This window comes from Coregonus lavaretus (genome assembly GCF_964263955.1).
Source record: "Coregonus lavaretus genome assembly, chromosome: 26".
Taxonomy (NCBI): Eukaryota; Metazoa; Chordata; class Actinopteri; order Salmoniformes; family Salmonidae; genus Coregonus; species Coregonus lavaretus.
This window is the reverse complement of record NC_140013.1, coordinates 16,912,708-16,936,644: the sequence shown is the minus strand read 5'-3', so window position 1 is coordinate 16,936,644 and position 23,937 is coordinate 16,912,708. Positions and strand designations below refer to the sequence as shown.

At 42.3% G+C, this 23,937-nt stretch overlaps 1 protein-coding gene across 1 annotated transcript; it reads right to left on the bottom strand.

The window, feature by feature from the left end:
• Positions 1-107: 107 nt before the first annotated feature.
• On the bottom strand, positions 108-22,361 carry LOC311101882 (alpha-2-macroglobulin-like). Its single transcript, XM_084143116.1, has 35 exons — positions 22,198-22,361; positions 21,493-21,649; positions 21,226-21,278; positions 20,695-20,715; positions 20,344-20,512; positions 20,155-20,239; positions 19,816-19,930; positions 19,567-19,675; positions 19,375-19,484; positions 19,004-19,171; positions 18,617-18,853; positions 18,209-18,272; positions 17,893-18,038; positions 12,941-13,090; positions 12,137-12,367; positions 11,746-11,827; positions 11,121-11,250; positions 10,648-10,873; positions 8,335-8,461; positions 7,299-7,420; positions 6,869-6,920; positions 6,622-6,705; positions 6,129-6,305; positions 5,590-5,671; positions 5,100-5,256; positions 4,332-4,406; positions 3,878-4,043; positions 3,609-3,805; positions 3,082-3,297; positions 2,755-2,873; positions 2,511-2,601; positions 2,201-2,269; positions 1,879-1,984; positions 916-957; positions 108-730 (listed from the first exon to the last, which is right to left on the bottom strand). Exons 1-35 carry the CDS (start codon positions 22,276-22,278, stop codon positions 717-719), a joined length of 4,230 nt encoding a protein of 1,409 aa, XP_083999242.1. The 5' UTR covers positions 22,279-22,361; the 3' UTR covers positions 108-716.
• Positions 22,362-23,937: the final 1,576 nt, after the last annotated feature.

Below are 23,937 nucleotides of genomic sequence, written 5' to 3'. Positions count from 1 at the left end.
CATCGCAGTATAAACACTAAAATGTTAATTTTGGCATAACGATCTCACAATCTGTCACGATCGTTGTAAGAGGCAGACCAAGGTGCAGCGTGATAGGCATACATCTTTTAATGAGTACTTTACACCAACAACAAAACGATACGTGAAGTCTAAAGGTTCACCAACACAAACCTATACAGAACAAGATCCCACAATACTAAAGTGCCAAAAGGCTGCCTAAGTATTGTCCCCAATCAGAGACAACGAGCTACAGCTGTCTCTGATTGGGAACCACCCTGGCCAACATAGATATGAACGATCTAGAACAGACCCAATGAAAACTAAACATAACAAGTCCACACCCTGGCTCAACATTTAAGAGTCCCCAGAGCCAGGGCGTGACACAATCACATTAGTAATAGCAGGTTTAGGGTTACAACAGCAGGTTGTGACGTGTTAGCACAAATCAAAGTAACAAAACAAAACTGAATTAAAGGTAAAATCCTAAGACCCATATAAGCCCATCTATTAAAACAACCTAAAAAATTGTTTTAATCTTTTCATGTTCAAAACGGATCACAAGTTGGTCAATGTGGTACCATGAACTGTAAGCATCAAATCAAATAAATGTAGAGGTTCTATGAGCTCTGCCTAAAAAACATGACTTCCAAGATAGGAAAGCAATGGGTTGAGCCCTGGTCCAGTCAGCTTGTGATTGGCTCTCTGTCTTTCACACTTCATTGACTGGCGCCTGTGAAAATGACAAACATAAATAGAAAATTCCCTGCTTGTCCTAGGATTTGACTCCCTATAAAACAGTGAACATATAAATCTTCATATCTACATTTGTCAGTTTGTTAGGCTAATTTCACAAACTCAAAACAAACAGAAGTATGAGACATAGGTTTGGTTATAGAAAGGTTGTTGTGTACTTACTCTCTGCACATGGGGAGCTGTATTCACTCACAGCTTCATCACCTGAGAACAGAACAGATGGGAATGCAGAAGTCAGTTCCTTTCTAATGCTAACTTTACTTCCCTTTCAGTCAGTCAACATCATTAAACTCCCACTTCAGGGGTGAACCAATGGGCCCATACTGGTGATGTCTCTTTTCCTTCTTCAGGGAACCAGAGTTATGTACGTAACCTAGACGGGTATGCCAGTGCCACCAAATATTTCAGAAAGAATGGGGTGGTTTGGAAACTGGTTAATAGAAACCGGTATTCTTGCATTAGAGAAAAAAAGCATATATAAACGTGTTAGCTTTTAATAGAAGAGCACCATGAATTGAAAATTATATATATATATATATATATATATATATATATATATATATATATATATATATATATATTTGTGCTCTTCTATTAAAAGCTAACACGTTTTGATACAGGGTGTCAAACTCATTAAATGGAGGGCCGAGTGTCTGCTGGTTTTTGGTTTGTCCTTTCAATTAAGACCTAGACAACCAGGTGAGGGGAGATCCTTACTAATTAGTGACCTTAATTCATCAATCAATTACAAGGGAGGAGCGAAAACCCACAGACACTCAGCCCTCCGTGGAATGACTTTGACATTTGTGGTCTAATATATCTAGTTTCGGGTGTTGCAATCTTTTTCCATTTGAGAAAGAGTACCAGTTTTTCATGATAACCCTTGGGGAGCACAATGTTTGCTGCGCATGAGATCACGTTTCTAGGGTTGCAAAATTCCGGGAACTTTAATGAAATTCCCTGGTTTTCCAGAACTCCTGGTTGGAGGATCCCAGATATTCTGCTTATTCCCTCCTGTTTCTGTGAATCCTCCAACCGGGATTTTGGGAAAACCAGGGAATTTAAAGTTCCCGGATTTTTGGCAACCATACACATTTCACTGTCTGCGTTAGATGGAATTCTTACTTGTCTGGTAATAGTCATACACTTTCACCACAGCTGGTTTCAGATTCCTCACAGGCACATCCTCCTCTATGGCCAGGCTGTAGGTCTTAGTTTCCTTCTTCTTAAGCTGGAATAAAGGAATAATACATTTGACACTGAAGTTCAATGTTCTAGATTCATATAGTGGTACTGTATAAAACATCCACTACTGTCTTACATTGATGTTACTGTTCAAGTTAAATCCAGTGTGTGGATGCAAATGAGACCACATCCAACTAGGTTTTCTGTAACCGATAAAGACAGCACCCTGTTTAGACGCAACATTTATGATTCATGATCCTACCCCATCTAGGTAGATGATGACATGTCCTTCCTCCAGGTCAACTCGTTTGACATTGGGGTCATTTTTCAACTGGAAGAACAGAACACAGGTTAACATTGTCATGGACAGTAGAACTGATATGTTCAAAGGACAACCACTGGCATTGAGAATACTTACAATTAGAACAGATGCCATTATCATTAATATACATCAAGTCATCCTGGAGGGTATTATACTTAGGGCCAGGAGTGTTCCCCAAACTGGTAAAAATCCTGGCCCTGATTAAACTATATGTGTGTTCCCTTCAACTGAGGTTCTCTTATTGACTCACAGGCTTGAGGGAGGACTTGTCCAGGACGAAGCCGGAGAGAAGCTTGACATTGATGATCACCATGTTGGTCTCTTCTCGCCGACCGTTGTACCTGTCAGTCACACCGGGTCAGATTAAGGTAAAATATAATCTTAAATATGTTCGCATCAAATACATCTTCACACTAGTGGTTCAGTCACTTTTTTTGGTGTCCTACCAGAATCAGTCAGTTGCTATTTCAAGGTTAAAAGGAATACCACTGTACCTGACATCCACAGACACTATCAGAGATTTTTTAGTGCCGTCGCATTTCCCCAGTGTCTGTGTTGAGATGTTGAAAGCAGAGAAGTCAGGAGGAGGGGGAATATTGTAGTGCATGGCAATCTGAAAAGACAACAGAGACAATACCATTGAGATGCATGAAATCAACTTCCACATGTCAATGTACAGTACATATGCATTTCCGTTAGTGCTGACACTCTAGGGTTGAAACGTTCGTTTTTGTGCAACAATGTGCCCTACTGAACACAAACCAGACACTCAATACTGCATGTACTGAGAGGCAGCAAAGGGCAAATGACTGGAGCCTGACCTGCACAAACACGCAGCTCTTGCCCTGAGCCTTGATGTTGTAGTCCCCAGGGACCTCCTTCAGCTGCTCCTCCTGATAGAGCAGCCTGTTGTTCTGATTTACGGTGAACTCCATCTTCAGGCCTCCGGCCGAGCTCACACTGACTGTACTGGCGCCCTCTGGACTGAAGGTGGCAGTAGCGTACTTGGCCAGGGCCTGCAGCGCTACCACTGTGTCCTGGTGGCAGGGGAAGAAGAGAGAGATACTGTTGCAAAAACCAATCTGGATGACTATAGCTTTGGTATGGATGGAGAAAATCAATATAACAAAGTAATACATATTAATAATGTAAAATGAAGCACAATGATTCATGGAAATCCATGTGTTGTGTTATGAAATTGTAATGCTTTAATACAATGTCCAATATGCTACATTTCATATAAAAATAAGTATTTGCTGTGATCAATGTTTAACCATGTACTAACAGTAGGAGTGATAGGCAGATGAGGTGCTAGAGTGAATGAATGTCTACCAGACCAAGAAAGTACCTGTGTGGAGGCAAAGCCTCCGTAGGGGTTCTGCTGCTGGGCCAGCCAGCGGACGATGCCGATGGAGTAGTCCAGCCCAAAGCCTGGCATGGAGGGGCCTGAGAGCAGCGCCAGCAGCACGTAGGATGTAATCTCCACCTCCAGAGAGTCCGTCTTCGTCCCCGAAGCCTCTGCTCTCTCCCAGTGTCGATTGCCACCTGTGGTCATTTTCATTGTCAGTGGCTGTTTCACGACAGACAGACTTTTTCACAAAGAGACAAGACACATACCCGAGGTAGCAGCTATCTTGTCCAGGTGGGTGATGAGCTTGGCCCTCATGTCCTGGTTTTGTGCCAGGGTGAATGTGTAGGACAGCAGGGCTGTGGTGTAGGTGTTCTCCAGCTGGTCAGACACTGCTGCCTTCAGACACGCCAGACTCTTCTCCACCATGGGGTCCTGACACACCCACATACAAATACAACAGGGTTGTAGTCATTAGGCACCAAACAGAGGAACACTGATTGAAACTGGGAGGGAATACCTCAACCAATAAGAAATGCATATTTTCAGTTGCTAAATGTTCATGGGTTTTCCAAGAACTGTGTGAATTAGTTGGACAGCTAAGCAGAAATATCCACTAGGGCCGTTCATCTTTTGATAAAAGCACCAAATGTGGCCTTCTTATTTATCGATATAAAAAGACTTGGATATGGAAAGAGAGAAAGGTCAAAGGTGATAACTCACAGTAGTGTTGCCATCCAGCTCCAGCAGTGCAGCGGTGATGTAGGCAGTGAGCGTCACTTGATCCCCGACCCCTCCCTATGACACCAAAGGATGACAGTAAACTTCATCCAACATCATACAGTACTCCCAGGTGCTACAGCGTTTCAAAATCAAACTGATATCAACCGATATCAGGCAAAAACCATTGCATTGTTTAAAACAACATTCACATGATATGTTGCACAAAGATAAAGAACAGGGGGGGGGGGGGGGGGGGGGGGGGGGGGCCTGTTAAGCCCTTCAGATTCAAGTGTAGTGTTCTGGAGATACACAAAAGCTGTCAGTACTAGTCAGACTGAGGTCACTTTGGGGAGGTGGTGTGTTCTCAGGACAGGCTAAAACATGCTTGGGATTCTTGTTGTGCTCAGCATGTGCACTTTTGTGCTTCTTTGGGGCACACGTGGGGTCCTAAGGTCCTGCTGAACAGTACATTATCCTCGGTGTCAGTGCAATATGAATTATGTAAAGTACTCATATTTGATGTTAGACTATGTATTGTTATCAAGTCTTTTGTTTGTTAGTTATCTAGAATTTAATGCCGACTCCACCATTGCACTGTAAATAGAAAGGGACACTTTTGCACCAGAACCTCCTGCTGAATCTCTCCTCTTAACGTTACCTTTTCACATTTGGTGGCTGTAGTAAGATACTACTACTCCTCCTCCTCCTCCTCCTCCTCCTCCTCCTCCTACTACTACTACTACCAACTGAGCTCTGATTCCCCTTTACCTTCATGTCGTTATGGAAGAGTTGCCCCACTGACGTGATGCAGCCATCCTTCTGCTGGTGACTGGCCAACCAGGCCTTGGCCTGGGCAATGTGGGCGGGGTCCACAAAGATGTAGGGCTTGGCCCCGCCAAAGGACTTCAGCACAAAGGAGGTGAGCCTGAGAGGACACGGGAAAGATGTCACTGGAGTTACTAAGACTAGATGTGGTGAGCCTTACCTAAACTATGGATCATAGAATCTAGATAACAGAAGTTAGTAGCCATACTGTATGTGCTGAAGCCAACTCTATACTTGCCACAATAATAATTGGCTTCAGCACATACTAATACTGATTGGAGACGATCACATTCCTGCCTTGATTACATACTGTAACACCCTTAATCCAATGTCATTTTCAAGAAGGACTTCAAAAAACGAACAAATATTTTGTGGAATTGTCGAATTATCTAAGATAAGTTATTATGACTGTGTGGACTTCCAATAAACTGACCAGGTGTTTCCAGACTCATCACTCTGCCCAAAGGCACTGTAGGAGCCATCGTTATGCTTGTAGTTTAGCTCTCTCTGGTAGCCTGCAACACAAATGGCCAAATGAACAAACAGATTATCCTTCAAGGGACTTCTATTATATGTGCAAGGTGCAGTTAACTGGTTTAGTGCCAAATATAGACAACAGGTTGTTGCTAGTCAGAGGTGAGATGCACACGGAAATGATCAGATCACAAACTGTCAGACAGTGTTGATCTTTGCAGACTCCTGTTCAATCACAGCTCATTATTTAAAAAGTACAAGGCTTACTGCAAATTATCTTGTCATATCCCAGTGCATTCTATGTATTCCATTAAACATTCCATTAAGCATTGCAGTCCATTTCACCAGGGTTGTGTCCAGTAGGAAGATTTTGTAATTTTTATTGAGTAAAACAGGGAGTGCAGGATGTCTGATAATAAATGCTTGTTTTTCGTTGCAACATATTTTAAAACAGTTTTGCTATGTTGTGCCTTACTGAACAGGACCCAGCTCACTCACCACTCTCTAGGAAGCCTGTGGCCCTGGTCTGGATCTCCTTGGTGAGCTGCCTGGTGCTCTGCAGGTAGTTGAGGATGTAGATGTTGGGCGCAAACAGCACCATGTTCTGCTCTCCACAGCCATAGGGCATCTGTAACAGGCTGTCCAGGTTCTTCATGGCCCGACCCATCAGGTCGCCTGGTGAAAGAGACCAACCATTGAGACAATCAATCAAACATTGGTCTCTAGTTAATGGCAGTTGTTATTCAATGGGCAGATCCCTGTTTCTTACCCTAGCCCTTAACCAATACTTATCCCTATCATCACCCATAACCTTCAGGCAGTCATAGATCTGCAGGTTGAATACTTGAATAGTCACTTCCCTCGTCATGAAGAGGGATGAACAATCCTTGCCTACACTTCATCTGCACCAAAATGGAAAACATATCCTGAACATTTTATAAAACTTAGAATTAGGTGTGAAAACTCAGCCAAACAGATGGAGTATTCTCACCCAGTACTGAGAGGGAGGCCTTGGCAGAGCCCTTCACAAACACCTCAGGCAGCTTCAGAGAGATGTCCTTCTCCACTGGGCCCTCTGGTGATGCGAGACAGATAAACGAGACAGACCGTGAGTGACTTGAGAACCGTTATAACCAATTAAAAAGTATCTGTCATCTAAACCAATATAAATGCACGTCAACATAATCATCAGGGTAATTATGAGAAAGTAAAATGACTGATAGAGGTCAGGAGATAACCTGCAGGGCAGAGCAGAGCGTTGTGGCTGACTGTCTCCTGGGTTCCCTCGGCCTGTTAGAGGGAAATAGACATTGAGAAAAGACTGGCTTTCTTCAGGTAAAAGAGCACCAAAATAAAACACAGTTTAATGATGACAACTAAAGTTAATTCTAGCATAGAATTTATATGGTAACCACTTAAAAAGGTACATTTCACTCCAAAATCAGAGTTAATAAAACGTTTTAGACCTGAAAAGTAGACTAATGTCGAGATAAGTCTACATCACAGGCTGTCTGTTGTGTAGGTCCAGCTATACGGCTCAATCCAAAATGAATGGAAAATACAAATTCTACTGTTTTTACCCTTGCCCTAGTGTTACTGAAAACTTGATCTCAATTAATCAATGTGGGAGAAAGAACAGTGGACTTTCTATATAAGACAGACACTCACCTCTACCAGCAGTGTTTGCACAATGGTGTCAATGCGTCCTTTTTCTGGCACCGTGGCCACTTCGCTGCCGCAGAACTTCTGAGTCTTCAATGCCTCGGCACTCACTTTCAAACTCACCTCCCCTATAGTTCAGGCCAGGGAAACATTAACATGCATGTCTAGATCAGTCACCCATCAACCTACCCCTCCCTCAGCTTGCTCCCTCTTACCCATTCCTCCTCCAGCCTCTGCTCCCAGTCACTCATGTACCCTGGCTCAACTGTTCCTTCCTTCCTTCCTTCCTTCCTTCCTTCCTTCCTTCCTTCCTTCCTTCCTTCCTTCCTTCCTTCCTTCCTTCCTTCCTTCCTTCCCTCCTTCCTTCCTTCCTTCCTTCCTTCCTTCCTTCCTTCCTTCCTTCCTTCCTTCCTTCCTTCCTTCCTTCCTTCCTTCCTTCCTTCCTTCCTTCCTTCCTTCCCTCCCTTGTTACATCCCTCATTCCTTCCCTCCCTCCCTGCCTCTCTCCCTCCCTCTCTCTCCCTCCCTTCCTCTCTTGTTCCCTCCCTCGTTCCCTCCCTCCCTCCATTTCTCCGATAGCCACTGATACACCGAGGGAGATCTTTCTGAGCATATCATCAGATATCCCTCTTGACTTGTTAGTACAAGTGATTGTCAACATTTCTTTACAGGGCTAGGATATATACAATTAATTTATTTGAGCCATGTGTATCAGAAAAATAATTTAATTTGCTTCAATTTCAGTCTGACGAGAGCTGTGTGAAGTCAACAACCCAGTCTTAAGGCACTACAGAAGCATCACTGCTTCGAATTCACTCCCTACCCCTCCTCGCCTTTGGCCCTAACCCTTTTCTATTTGCATAAATGAAAGGTGTGGATGGGTATAAGCAGTGTAGTGGTGGAGCTTCTAACATATTTCTAACACCTTACAGATCGGCAAACATTGAAAGGTTAGGGGGCAAGGGCCAAGGTGTAGGGAGTACATTTGGAGTCTATTGCAAGAACCTTGTGATAGATTGACAGAATATACTGTATGGCTCACCCAGAGAAGTTGGGGTGAGGATCCACTTGAAGGTCCTGCTCTCTTCACCACACAGACACAGGGTGTACTGGCAGCCTTCACAAGGCCTGGCTGTGAACTGGTCCGACTCAGCTAGAGTCACCTTCACCTAGGAGAAACACATGGTGTCAATCTCAAGTCTTTCCTAGATTCCTCTTCTCGCGTCCTTAAAACGTCAGAGCATCTATAGATTGTCTACAGCAGGGGTTGGCAACAGGCGGCTCATGGGCCAAAACCGGCCCACAAGTGATTTATTTTTGATTCCCCAAAGTTGTTAGTAAAAACAAATATATATATATATATATATATATATATATATATATATATATATATATATATATACATATACTCTACGAGTCAAAAGTTTGGACACACCTACTCATTCAATCGTTTTTTCTTTCTTTCTTTTTTACTATTTTCTACATTGTAGAATAATAGTGATGACATCAAAACTATGAAATAACACATATGGAATCATGTAGTAACCAAAAAAGTGTTAAACAAATAGCCACCCTTTGCGTTGATGACAGCTTTTCACACTCTTAGCATTCTCTCAACCAGCTTCATGAGGTAGTCACCTGTAAGGCATTTCAATTAACAGGTGTGCCTTGTTAAAAGTTAATTTGTGGAATTTATTTCCTTCTTAATGCGTTTGAGACAATGAGTTGTGTTGTGACAAGGTAGGGTGGGTATACAGAAGATAGCCCTATTTGGTAAAAGACCAAGTCCATATTATGGCAAGAACAGCTCAAATAAGCAAAGAGAAACGGCAGTCCATCATTACTTTAAGACATGAAGGTCAGTCAATACGGGAAATTTGACATTTTCTTCAAGTGCAGTCTCAAAAACCATCCAGCGCTATGATAAAAATAGGTCTCATGTGGACCATCACAGTAATGGAAGACCCAGAGTTACCTCTGCTGCAGAGGATAAGTTCATTAGAGTTACCAGCCTCAGAAAATGCAGCCCAAATAAATGCTTCACAGAGTTCAAGTCACAGACACATCTCAACATCAACTGTTCAGAGGGGACTGTGTGAATCAGGCCTTCATGGTCGAATTGCTACAAAGGAACCACTACTAAAGACACCAATAAGAAGAAGAGACTTGCTTAGGCCAAGAAACACGTGCAATGGAAATTAGACCGGTGGAAATGTGTCCTTTGGTCTGGAGTCCAAATTGGAGATTTTTGGTTCCAACTGCCGTGTCTTTGTGAGAGGTGCTTTGCTGGTGACACGGTCTGTGATTTATTTAGAATTCAAGGCACACTTAACCAGCATGGCTACCACAGCATTCTGCAGTGATACGCCATCCCATCTGGTTTGGGCTTATTGGGACTATCATTTGTTTTTCAACAGGACAATGACCCAACACACTTCCAGGCTGTGTAAGGGCTATTTTACCAAGAAGGAGAGTGATGAAGTGCTGCATCAGATGACTTGGCCTCCACAATCCCACGACCTCAACCCAATTGAGATGGTTTGGGATGAGTCGGAAGGCAGAGTGAAGGAAAAGCAGCCAACAAGTGCTCAGCATATGTGGGAACTCCTTCAAGACTGTTGGAAAAGCATTCCAGGTGAAGCTGGTTGAGAGAATGCCAAGAGTGTGCAAAGCTGTCATCAAGGCAAAGGGTGGCTATTTGAAGAATTTAAAATATAAAATATATTTAGATTTGTTTAACACTTTACTACATGATTCCATATGTGTTATTTAATAGTTTTGATGTCTTCACTATTATTCTACAATGTAGAAAATAGTACAAATAAAGAAAAACCCTTGAATGAGTAGGTGTGTCTAGACTTTGACTGGTACTATATGTATATTTTAAATCACCAGGAATTCAGCTTAAATTTAGTTTAATTTAGGAAATCTATTCCCAATTATTCCCACAAGTTAAAAAAAATAGATACATGTGATCATGTCTCAATGTAATCAAGGTATGAAACTATAGATATTTTCAAATACAACCTCTTTTTGGGCTTAGTTAGCAGAGTACAAATTATTATTATTATTTTCCGTCCCCCCGACCACTCCAACAAAAATCATCCAGCAGCTGAATCTAGTTGCCTACCCCTGGTCTACAGGGACTATCCAAATGAAGTGGGACTGGAGAGGTAAAGAAATAGGCAATACTGGGAGGGCTTACCATGATACACTTGGAGAGGTAAAGAAAGAGGCAATACTGGGAGGGCTTACCATGATACACTTGGAGAGGTAAAGAAAGAGACAATACTGGGAGGGCTTACCATGATACACTTGGAGAGGTAAAGAAAGTGACAATACTGGGAGGGCTTACCATGATACACTTGGAGAGGTAGTTGAACACTGTGGCCTTGAGTGTGAACACCTCCCCCCGGATGACAGAGTAGGGCAGTGTCAGACTCACAAAGAAGGGTTGGAAGGCAGTGAGGCCAGTGTTGGGAGCCAGGCCAAAACCCACTGGGGAAGTACAGAACGCCCCTGCAGCCCACTTAGTGATGGTGTCTGGGACAGTCTTCTCAACATTAACCTTTCCTGTATCTCTGGTGGTGTGGAAATTTTGAATAAAAACAAAATTTATATTAACATTAGAAAACATGATTTATGGTAAATTCAATAGAGGACTAGGTTATTTTTTTTATGAACTCGTCTTCCCCCTTAAATCGACCCCTAGCACAAAAACATGCCTGTAGTTTCAGTTTTGCCATATTAGTAGGCATTGTCAGCCCAGCACCCCATGAAAAGGGATGTGTGTTGGACTACAAATACAGTGTATGTTACAATGCTTACCCCACAGGCACCAGGTCCCAGATCCAGGTCTCAGGGAAGTATGTGCGGACGGTCTCCATAGGCCCGTCAGAGGCTCCAGGGGCTGGTGCACTCGGCAGATTTGGCATCATGTTAATGGCCATGGGACGAACTGTAAATAGAAACCAATCCTTCATTAGGTTGAGACTAGAAATGTTTAGACATTAGCATATCAAATAAAAGTTTATTGGTCATGTACACAGATTTGCAGGTTTTATGGCAGGTGCAGCGAAATGCTTGTGTTACTTGCTCCAACAATACAAATACACAATAATCAAAAAAATCTAAACAAGAAATCAAGAGCTAACAGTCCAAGTACATATATTAAAGTGAGAATATAAATACTTGGTGTGTATAGACAGAATATAATTTGGAAAAGAAAATGGTATGTACAGTAGTAGCTATATTGGGATGAGCCATGTCGAGAATACAGTATTATCATACACAATGAGTAAACAACAGTATATACACAGAATATGAGGTGACTAGCGTTCAATCACTCTATACATGGGGCTCTATATAATACATTTACATTTACATTTTAGTCATTTAGCAGACGCTCTTATCCACAGCGACTTACAGTTAGTAATACCCTCTTCTATCATACCATTGTCTTTCATTGTAAAGAGTGTGTTACAGTCGTAAGGTTTTTTCACGTCGGAGTTGGTCAGGATCTTGATTCCAACTTCCTAAAATGAAAAGTACAGAAAAATGAACAGTGTTAGGGAGTAAAGGCCATACCTGTATTTCAGTTTTGCATCATGATGTGGGTATTACATTAACCAATGTAAAACCCGTCCATTTTGTAGATACTGTGTATATGTCTTTCTACTTATTTCTGAAAACTCACTTCATAGACTGCATTCTATTATAATTCATTCAGTGTCTACTTCACAAAGACGCCATTTTAGCCTGAGCCTCTTACATACTTACTATTTATTTATACATTGTCCATATTCCAAACAGACAATAACAGCAAACTTATTTGAGCTTCTTACTTTAAAGACGCTGTAGGCATCGTTTTCGTCGTTGTTGGGGCCAAACCAGAATGAGCGTTTTTTCCAATCAGGTAGAGGTGGTTCTACCAACTGCTCGGCCGGTTTAGGTACGGGTGGAAAGAGCATCTTCATCTCCTCTTCAATGATTGGAGGATAGCGAAGGCATGGGTAAGGGTCTTCTACTCTGTATGAATATCCAGACAACTTCTGAACAGGCAGCTGACTGAAGACCTGCAGAGAGAGAAGGAATATACCTCTAGTAATACTGACTTGATCATCTGCAGCATCTTGACACGGTCAGAGCGTGGTCGGTGCATGGTCAGAGTGTAATCAGAAAGTGGTCAGAGGTTACAGGGTCAGTACATAGTCAGGACAAGGTCAGTGCATAGGATAACACCTGGGTTAAATACATATAGCAAATACTTGATCTGCGATCGATTTAGCTTGAGAGAACCAATGGAATAGTCCCAAAAGTTAAAAGGTCTAAACTTGAAGTATCAGACAGTGGTTAGATGGTTACATGGTTAGAGGAAGCTGAAAGTGAGCCGAATCCTATCTTGAAGTCACATGGGTGCACAAAAACAATGCCAAAGGAGGATTTGTGTGATCATGGTTAGGCTTCAGCTTAGTGTGGTGAGTCAATGGTTAGTAAGTGAATGTGATGGGCTGTGTACTGTCCCAAATGGCACAGTCTTCCCTATATAGTGCACTACCTTTGACCAGGGCCTCAAAGGGGTTTGGTCAAAAGTAGTTCACTACATTCGGAATAGGGTGCCATTTGGGACGCATGCATGGAGAACGTACAGAGTCTAGGCTGAGCTCCTTTTCAGGCTGCAGCAGCAGCACACTCTGGTCGATGGCCCTGAGAGAACACAGAGACCCTGGGTGGGCCTGGAGGCTCAGAGAGGTCTTCTCCCCTGGCAACTCCTGGAGAGACGAGAACTTCAGGGACACCTGGAGAGGAGAAAAGGGGGACACATCACAGCTATGTTTAAATACAGTGGGTGAAAAAAGTATTTAGTCAGCCACCAATTGTGCAAGTTCTCCCACTTAAAAAGATGAGAGAGGCCTGTAATTTTCATCATAGGTACACGTCAACTATGACAGACAAATTGAGAAAAAAAATCCAGAAAATCACATTCTAGGATTTTTAATGAATCTATTTGCAAATTATGGTGGAAAATAAGTATGTGCCCTGGGCCGAGATGGCACAGAACTCTCTCCGCCACTCCTCCACCCAACTAACCCCTTTTCAGTGTGTTTTAGGGTACCAGCCGGTTCTGGCACCATGGCATGAGAGCCAGATCGAGGCCCCCGCTGTGGATGAGTGGGTGCGGCGCTCGGAGGAGACGTGGAACGCTGCACACGTCCATCTGCAGCGTGCCATACGTCGACAGAAGACGAGCGCCGACCTACACCGCAGTGAGGGGCCTGTGTACGCACCTGGAGATCGAGTCTGGCTCTCTGCCAGAAACCTGCCCCTCCGCCTGCCCTGTCGGAAACTGGGTCGGCGGTTTGTGGGGCCATTTAAAGTCCTGAGAAGGTTGAACGAGGTTTGTTATAGATTACAGTTACCAGTGGAGTATAAGTGTATTAACCCCTCGTTCCATGTGTCCCTTCTCAGGCCGGTGGTAGCGGGCCCACTCCAAGAACATGAGATCTTGGAGACTCCTCCGCCCCCGTTGGACATCGAGGGGGCACCGGCGTACACCGTGAAATCCATCTTGGATTCTAGACGTCGGAGGGGGGGTCTTCAGTATCTAGTGGAGTGGGAGGGGTACGGTCCGGAGGAGCGGTGCTGGGTGCCGAGGAGAGACATTTTGGACCCGTCGCTCCTGACGGAATTCCATCGGGGGTATCCGACGCGCCCTGCGCCGCGGCCTCCGGGTCGTCCCCAAGGCCGGAGTCGGCGCGCGTCTGGAGCCGCGCGTCAAGGGGGGGGTACTGTCACGGTTTCGGCCGAGGCTGCCTCTCTCCCTTGTTCGGGCAGGCTTCGGCGTTCGTCGTCTCCGGAATTCTAGCTGCCACCGTTCTATGTTCTGTGTTTCCTGTTTGATTAGTTTTGTCTGTTAGCCACACCTGTTTTGTGTTAGGTCTCATTATGCACCCTATTTAGTTCCCTGTTTGTGTGTATAGTGTTGTGTGTATTGTCGCTTGTCAGATGGTTGCGTAGCTGTGTTATTTTTCCAGTACGCCAGGATTAGTAGTGTCCTCCTCTGTTTAGGAGAGTTTTGCGCACTGTGTTTTCGTGCGATCGTGTGTTGACGCCTGTGCGCGTCTGTTTGGCCTCCTGCCGTTTGTGGATTATTTTTGCATAGTAAAGTCTTGTTGGACTGTACCTCTGCTTCTGCGCCTGATTCCCCACCACACCATCACTACATCGTTGACATGTCATTAAGGATGGTATTACTAAATAACTGTATCTCTGAAAGTGTACACGTTCCAGTTATCAGGTTTGCATCTAAATGTTGTATAAAATAAGTATGAGAATATGTTTGTGAAGATAGCAACGTGATTTTAGCCTTCTAAATGATATAATTGTTTTTCATAGAAACTTTTGCCAGTCAGTAACCACACCCAAGTGAGCAGACATTTGGTCGGCGTGATGGAATGCCCCTTTTTACCCAAGGATAAAAGCCTTGGGAACTAAATGTACATTCAGACCAGGAAGTGCGGAGCAGTGGCTACACGGCTTAGAATGGTTGGACCAGAAAGAGCAGAAAACGTGAGACGGTAGTCCATACGTTTGAAATGGAGAAACTCTGAAACTCTCAATCTCTACATGAGAAGAAGACCACGCACTAGACCTTATCATATCAGTCTGCAGCTGTACATGTAAAGTGTCTAGAACTTTCACTAAAGACACGAGTTGGGAAGGACAATCCCTCTCAGACAACCGTTGGTACAGCTGAAGTATCTATCTAACGAACACTCCATTCGAAGACAAGCCGAGTCTCACCGAAGTGGGATAGGACACTCAAACCCTTTTTGAGAAAGTGGTTCAACAGAGAGACGACGATCAAGGACAGCTACGTGTAAATATATACATTGCATTTCTTATCCGAATGAGCGGTGGTTTCCAAATGTAACAACGATAAGTTGAATCTCTGTCTCTCCCATTCACTCTCTTTCTATTGACCCCTCCTTCCCCTAACCAAGGAGTCATGCTATTGTTAGTCCAGTCCACTAGAGACCTGTTTTCATTGTATTACATTAGTAATCAATAACCTATACTGTGTGTGTGTGTTTCTGTATTCTGTGTTATTATTTAGTTAGTTAGTAAATAAATAATTAAGCCAATTTGTGTATTACTGATTCATCAATAAGGTTAGGGTTCTTGCAGGTTCAAGGATTATGCGAGGTTCAGAATGAGACTGATGAGGTAATGATTTAATAAGTGACTTACCGATATATAACATATATACAGTGGGGGAAAAAAGTATTTAGTCAGCCACCAATTGTGCAAGTTCTCCCACTTAATAAGATGAGAGAAGCCTGTAATTTTCATCATAGGTACACATCAATTATGACAGACAAAATGAGAAGAAAAAAAATCCAGAAAATCACATTGTAGGATTTTTTATGAATTTATTTGCAAATTATGGTGGAAAATAAGTATTTGGTCAATAACAAAAGTTTCTCAATACTTTGTTATATACCCTTTGTTGGCAATGACACAGGTCAAACGTTTTCTGTAAGTCTTCACAAGGTTTTCACACACTGTTGCTGGTATTTTGGCCCATTCCTCCATGCAGATCTCCTCTAGAGCAGTGATGTTTTGGGGCTGTCGCTGGGCAACACGGACTTTCAACTCCCTCCAAAGATTTTCTATGGGGTTGAGATCTGGAGACTGGCTAGGCCACTCCAGGACCTTGAAATGCTTCTTACGAAGCCACTCCTTCGTTGCCCGGGCGGTGTGTTTGGGATCATTGTCATGCTGAAAGACCCAGCCACGTTTCATCTTCAATGCCCTTGCTGATGGAAGGAGGTTTTCACTCAAAGTCTCATGATACATGGCCCCATTCATTCTTTCCTTTACACGGATCAGTCATCCTGGTCCCTTTGCAGAAAAACAGCCTCAATGCATGATGTTTCCACCCCCATGCTTCACAGTAGGTATGGTGTTCTTTGGATGCAACTCAGCATTCTTTGTCCTCCAAACACGACGAGTTGAGTTTTTACCAAAAAGTTCTATTTTGGTTTCATCTGACCATATGACATTCTCCCAATCCTCTTCTGGATCATCCAAATGCACTCTAGCAAACTTCAGACGGGCCTGGACATGTACTGGCTTAAGCAGGGGGACATGTCTTGCACTGCAGGATTTGAGTCCCTGGCGGCGTAGTGTGTTACTGATGGTAGGCTTTGTTACTTTCGTCCCAGCTCTCTGCAGGTCATTCACTAAGTCCCCCCGTGTGGTTCTGGGATTTTTGCTCACCGTTCTTGTGATCATTTTGACCCCACGGGGTGAGATCTTGTGTGGAGCCCCAGATCGAGGGAGATTATCAGTGGTCTTGTATGTCTTCCATTTCCTAATAATTGCTCCCACAGTTGATTTCCTCAAACCAAGCTGCTTACCTATTGCAGATTCAGTCTTCCCAGCCTGGTGCAGGTCTACAATTTTGTTTCTGGTGTCCTTTGACAGCTCTTTGGTCTTGGCCATAGTGGAGTTTGGAGTGTGACTGTTTGAGGTTGTGGACAGGTGTCTTTTATACTGATAACAAGTTCAAACAGGTGCCATTAATACAGGTAACGAGTGGAGGACAGAGGAGCCTCTTAAAGAAGAAGTTACAGGTCTGTGAGAGCCAGAAATCTTACTTGTTTGTAGGTGACCAAATACTTATTTTTCACCATAATTTGCAAATAAATTCATAAAAAACCCTACAATGTGATTTTCTGGATTTTTTTTCTCAATTTGTCTGTCATAGTTGACGTGTACCTATGATGAAAATTACAGGCCTCTCTCATCTTTTTAAGTGGGAGAACTTGCACAATTGGTGGCTGACTAAATACTTTTTTCCCCCACTGTATCTTCTAAGAGTTTAATTCAGGAGATGGTAACTAGTTTTCAACTCCTTCCGTGGTGCCACAAATTCCTAATTATTAATTTAATCGAGTAACAATTAAACATAGTTAATTGATTTGATGAATAACAGTCATCATATTAATGGAAGTCACGTCGCGACAAGGACCAGATGCGCAATTAAAGAGGAAAAAAATCTAAATTTGTTAGTTTTCTTCCAGACCTTAAGAAAATTGTATTCAGATGTGATTTAAGCATTGACATGGACTCAGAACATACAATTTCGTTGTATCTGTATTAACAATTGTAATTTTGAGAGTGAAAAACAAACAAAAATTCAAAACAGGAACATTTAAACTGAGAAAACATAATTTTGGAAAATATACAACTGAATTTGATTAAACATTTTTTACAAAGTTGTTTATTAACCATTATATAACCAGATATATTGCCAGAAAACATATTGCACTATATTCTCGTGTACACTAAAGACCCGGGAAGAGTTGCAGGGGAGAGGAGAAGAGTAGAATGTGCCTATTTGAAAGCTAGAAATTTTTTTTGTAGCTCGCAACGTTTATTTAACGGATTGGTAATGATCCAAAAGGTGCAGTTGAAGGATTTCATATCATAGTCTGATGCAAAGTCATTTTGGAAATCGATCGTAGTGCATGTTGCCCCAATATATCACATTTTGACATCTCATGTAGCTGGCGAAAGATGCCTAGTTGCTTACCTTGTTTTTCAGGCAGAGGTGAATGGGGAAGTCTTGGCTGTCTGCTACTGCCTCCCCATCAGGCAGCATGGTGTACACCACCACCTGGGCAAAAGGGGTCAGCTCAGGCATCCGCTGCAGCGAGAGCGTCAGCTCCCCTTGGTTTACTAACATGAGAGACGGACAATGGGATTGACATTAAGTCACCGTAAACCACCAATCATCCAATACAGACATCGTGTTTTGTGACTAGTCTATGAAATTGAAATATACTGTGCACTATGCAGTAAGAACATGTCAGAAAGGATTCAGGAGAATCCAAGACCAATTTATTTACCTTTTCCTTCTTTAACGATCACAGGAATACGGCCATGCTGCTGAATGCTGCCTCTAGATATAACCTGGGACATAAGAGACAGCCAAGTGGTATCATCAACATTAATAACCAGAGAAAGACCCAGGGAGACAGGAACATTGGCCAAAACCTGGAGATCTGCTACAAATATCTTCAAGTTAATGCATTAGTAAAGTGATATATTACTGTGTATCACCCATGATGAAATATTCAACTGGAAGTCAAGTACTCTATGGTTTTCCCAAGCCATTCTTAAAACATTTCCAGACAAAACATAATATAACAATCAAATACCAAAGTAAGTCAAATATATATTCCAAAACTTTCTGGTGGAATCAACAAAAAATCATGTTAGGTTGTATTTTGAGTGGAACATCCCTTTAACCTTACCAGATAGAAAAAGTCGAGGGTCTTCTGTCCCTTTATCAGCGCCACCCCTTGGATGATGTAGCGAGCAAAAACAATACCGTTTTTCTCACAGGAGAACTTCCCTTCGCCCTGCATTATCTTCACAAAGCTCTTGCTCCTGGAATAGAATTTCCTTGCCAAATGGTAAGCGGATGTATATACTGGTCTACGCAGACCCTGCTCGTACGGATAATCCTCCTCAACATTTTGATAGCGAGCCTGGTTCAAGAAATACAGAACATTGTAAAATCTTGGAGAATACAACAGGAAAAATTAATGATCTCAGTCAGAACAAACAATTTCATGTTTAAATAATATATCATTAAATATTTAATAGAGTAAAACATGAGTGAGTGAGTGAAAACTGACCGACAGAGACACAGACTCAGAACTCCATAGAGAAGTGTCTAGAGAGAAAGAAGCAATGCCCTTGCTGTCTGTTGTGAGAGTCCATTTCTCAGATGTGATACTGTTTTGTAGGAAGAGATACACAGGCTCATTGGGAACGGGAGTAGAGTCTGGACCAGTCACTTTGATCTGAAAACACAGGACAGGATGACTGCAGACATCCAATATACTAAATGTACACTCCCATTGCATAAAACACATCAAAAGCATGGTTAGATGCTCCAAATGATAAGCTAAAATGTATCACAACTTCTTTCACAAAGATTTTTCTGAGCAATCCGTTTCCGTGCAGTGTTATTAAAAAGGCATTTGTTTATATATTTTGTCCTCACCTTCCCCTCGTATGCAATCCCTGGTTTATATGCTTGGGGCACGTCCTCAAAACTAACAGTTATGATGACATTGGTGAAGCTTGCCTTGCCACTACCTTTAAGGATGACCCCTGGAGAGAACACAGGCAAGGGTTAGAGGTCAACAGTTGAGCATGTAAACACCTCTACGTTAAAGATAAAGTTCTCTCCTACCCGTTCCATATTCCTCCATCTCAGTCTCCACTTCAAAGTCCCCAAAAGATTGATTTAGACCGAACTCGGTCAAGTCGATCATTTTGGTTGCACAACCAGTTTTGTCGGTCTAGGGTGAATGAGAACAGTTGTTGTAGGTCAGCTTAGCTCGGCTACAATAACATGCTTCCATAAACCTCAACATTTTCCCAACAGTGAGTGTTCTTCATAATCTAATAATTTAGCGTGACAAGAATAAAAAATACTTACTTTCATGAGATACAACTCACAGATATTGCTATTATCATATAACCAGTAATATTGAATGGCATTTCTGCAAACTTTCGCCGTGACAGACCCCATCACTGGTTTTCCATAAGTGTATCTAGAAACAAAGTCACCAGAAGAATGACAATTCAATAATGGCAAACACGTGTGTTGCAAAAATAGAAACAGCTATGAACATGAGCAAGTATCAAACATGGGACAGTATCTATAAAGTATAGTCTATGCAACACACAAATTAAGTCTTAATATTCTGTCCATAAAATGTCCCAGTTTAAATGATCATCTTATTGTCTATCATGCTCGATCATCTTATTCACTTACTTTCCACAAACTCTCAGTGTTGCTTGCTTGTCCAGAATAGTTATTGTTTGGGGAAGATGGACTTTCACCTCATACTTGGGCAACACTGTAAAAAATACATATCGATATTACTTCCTCATTGTCTGTTGGACTACACCAAAAACAAAATTACAGACCACAATGTAATCATCAGATAGAACATTTCCTCACCATATTCTTTGATGTCAAAGTTTTGGGAGGTTTTTTCTCCCTTCTCATTCCATGCAGTGATGATATAACTTCCCAGCATTGCCTCTGTAGACATGGAGTGTGACAGGTCCAGAATTCCACTCACTGTTGACTGGTTCAACCACTGAGCAATGCGGTTGGAGTTGGGGTCCTGTATACAGATTCATAGTAGATTGAAGGAAGGTATTTTTGTTATAGAGATAGGCATTGTATCAATTCATGCCGCAGTACATATTGGCAGGCCATATTTTTGAAGGGAGATCATGTCATTATTATTGCTCATGTGATATGCAGCTTTGGTTTTTAGGTGCGATAGATTTGAATGAGTCTCACCTGAAGTTCCACTGTTTGATACTAAAAAAGAGAAAAAACATTCAGCATTTATATTGGGCCCCAAAAATGTATGATTTTTTTTTTACTTCCCAAAATAGTTTTTACAGTAGGCCTACAGGAAAGGGGTTCAAAACATGAATTTCACGACTTTCCAAAACAGTTTCTACCATACAGGCATCTTTTTCTACGGAGTTACAGTACAGAGAAGGCCTTGAGCTCATGTTGATTCAGATGCTCTGATCAAACAGCCAGGCCAAATGAACTGACCACATGTTTGCTGAGCCACCTACACACACTGTCTGTCTCACTGCCCCACTGAATCATCAAAATGGGACTGCAACAGGATGAAACCATTGCTCTATCACTTCGCTTCCTTACTCAACTACAGTAAACCTCTCCCAAAATGACACAGCACCTCCCTAGAATGTTACAATGCTGACTAACACTGGGCTGTCCTGTTCAACCAAACTTAAAAATGCTTTGAAAGAGTAACTTTATTTTTATTGAACTTACACTGAAAGAGTAACTTACCATCTGTTTGAATGACAAGAAACTGGCATCCAGCGATACGATTCGGAACTTGACTGGAAAAGCAGTAGAAACATTTGTCTATATACAGTGTACATTATATCCATCATCAATTTCAGTAATGACCTTTCCTCAAGCTTATGGCCTCACAAGTATACTGTCAACATTATTAACAGTAGGCCTAGACGAAAAGGGGCAGTTTAGTACATTTACAAGTAATAACTCAGGAAGGGTCAGTTTCAGTATTTATCAAATAATTTATATAACTACCTGTCTGTCCAGGTTTGTAGACTGGTTTGTCTGTCTGGAAAATGGTGAGGAAACTTTTGGCCTTGATAAGGATCTTGGTGTTTTTGCTCATCTCCTCCTTCCTCCCCTTGACGCTAACATGGACAGTGGCCACACTGTCAACCTTCACTGGGGGTACCTACAACATGAAGAACAGAACAATGGAAGCTTGTTAGAAGTTCTACAATTCTCTAGCTCCTAACCATAGCTTGGCTCTCCTGACTGAGTAGCTTGAGAACAGAGGGCGTAGCGAACTATGATCAAAATAACACCTATTGCCTTTCATAGGTCGTATCATTTTGCATACAGCACCCAGCCTGGAATCCAAGTTGAATTCCACACAACATGACTGAGTTACAACCAAACTATTCAGAATAAAAGACTGAAATGAATATGTTGAATGAATGTGCATAACTAGCTTGAGTCTAGTAAGAATAGTATTTTGTTTAGATGATGATCAGTACAGAAGAAGAGTCAAAGATTGCAGGAGTTTCTAAAGTATTATAGTAGATCATGATCTATGGTAGATCACATCGTTGTGGAACTTTGCAGTTAGAAATGTCATAGATAGAGCTGGCTTGACTACTTATTATGCCTCAGAGAGACATGTTGGTTCTACATAATATATTTCTATCAGAGCGTTCCACAACGTTGTAGCCTGCTGAACGCAGCACAGTTGCAGCTAACCTGGAAGGAGGTGCAGCGATAGAAGTCCTGTCTTATGGCTTCCTCCAGTAGAATGGTGCTGCTGCCACCCTCCATCTTCATCAACACCTTCAACAACAGAGGCTCTGTGGCTTGGTGGACCTGAGCACAAAGTTTCTCTGTGGTCCCTCCTACCACCTCCGAGCTGACCGTCACCAGGTAAATCCTAAAAGGGGAAAGAGGGAAGAAGAGCCAGCATGAATGCAGCTGTGGTAATAATACTTAAGTGGCAGTGTAGTCATCATTCTGCTCTTTTGTTCCTTTGTAGCCTACTGATGTTTTAAAGCTGGGGACAAAGTGACCTTAAATCGTCTCTGGCTATGTGCCCCACTCAGGCCAACCAATGAGACATGGAGGACACAATTCATTCTGTTTTGGACAGTGTTTGAGGGAATGAATACCAATGAGTTGTTTTGATGGTCTGTCAACCACGTCTTGGGATGATTGCACAGAGGAACGTACACTAATAGGAGGGCAGTGTCTGTCAACGTCTCTCATATGCATATATCAAGTCTATCACATGTTGGATTTGCAACCCAAAAATCTATAGGCCTATTTGCCAGCATGTCTCATAAGATATGAAAAGCCTCACATGCACTGAGAGAGAGAGAGAGAGAGAGAGCGAGCGAGCGAGCGAGCATGATAGTCTTCAAATGAGTGATGAGCTATCCTCCACCTGCACGTGCATAGTGTGCAGAAAACAGAGTAGAATTAATATCTCAATTTGAAGTCTGTTGCATGCAATCAGGTATGTAAATAAACATAGCTGGTTGTGAGTTTAATCTACTGCCTACTACATCAAATGTTTTGTAGCTTACTTACGATTCTTTGAAGGTGCTCGATGTCGCAGTTTGTAAAATCACTGATGTGATCAATACAAGGTAAAGTAAGTTGAGAGCCATGGCCATAGCTGTGGTACACAGCCTGTCTTCCTCCGCACTTCGAAATGCTCCCTTCTCTTGTACAGATGGTCAGGAAAGTTGCACAAACGGTGCTGTTTATACCCAAATACACCCTCATGGGTCACTCCCTTCCAAATTGTTTGGAACACCGCAGCCACCTCCCTCTTCCCCCAATTCCGCAGAAGTTCTCAAATAGGTCACAGCCCGACCAATGGGATGGTCAGAATGACGACCAAAATACCCCAGGCAAAAGAAAATACACATTTTGGCGGGAACACCTCAGAGAAGAAATACCTGTGTAGCCTGGCTAACCTGTTGATTTAGCCCACCTGTCGATTTAGCCATTAGCCATGTAAAAATCCCCCAAAGCCTAGAGCTTTCTGCTTTGACGGAAACATTCAACATATTAGCTCACCAATAGCATATTTATTTCCTATTGTGTCAGCAATATGTCAATATCAACAGCCACATATTGTCCTCCAATCTAACTGTAAACCTAGTGGATCAACATACAACAAGTGTAATTTGAATACAATGGTATATTGTATGCTCCAATGAAGAGGGATTGTGGCTCGTTATTCTAAACATTTGGTTGTGGGTGCCGAGATGAGCCTCATGTCAATGTGAACAGTAATGTGGATGTCAGGCCCCATGTCCTCCAGGAACGAAGAGGAGTATGTAAATAATGTAGATATCATGGAGAAAGTTTTGCATAGGCCAACCATGGCTGATAGAAATAATATGAAGATAGTGAAACTAGAAAAGGACATTTCCTAAAGAAAATGTGTATGCTTGCTAGTCTTGAAGTATAACGGTTTAG

Bases quoted from the DNA above. Each gene is read 5' to 3' on its own strand.
- LOC311101882 (XM_084143116.1), bottom strand. From the start codon at position 22,278: ATGAAGATGGAGGGTGGCAGCAGCACCATTCTACTGGAGGAAGCCATA. The intron at 21,650-22,197 runs GTTAGCTGCAAC...TTCATGTTGTAG, and splicing joins ATCGCTGCACCTCCTTCCAG to GTACCCCCAGTGAAGGTTGA. The intron at 11,828-12,136 runs GTAAGAAGCTCA...TTTTCATTTTAG, and splicing joins ATGCCTACAGCGTCTTTAAA to GAAGTTGGAATCAAGATCCT.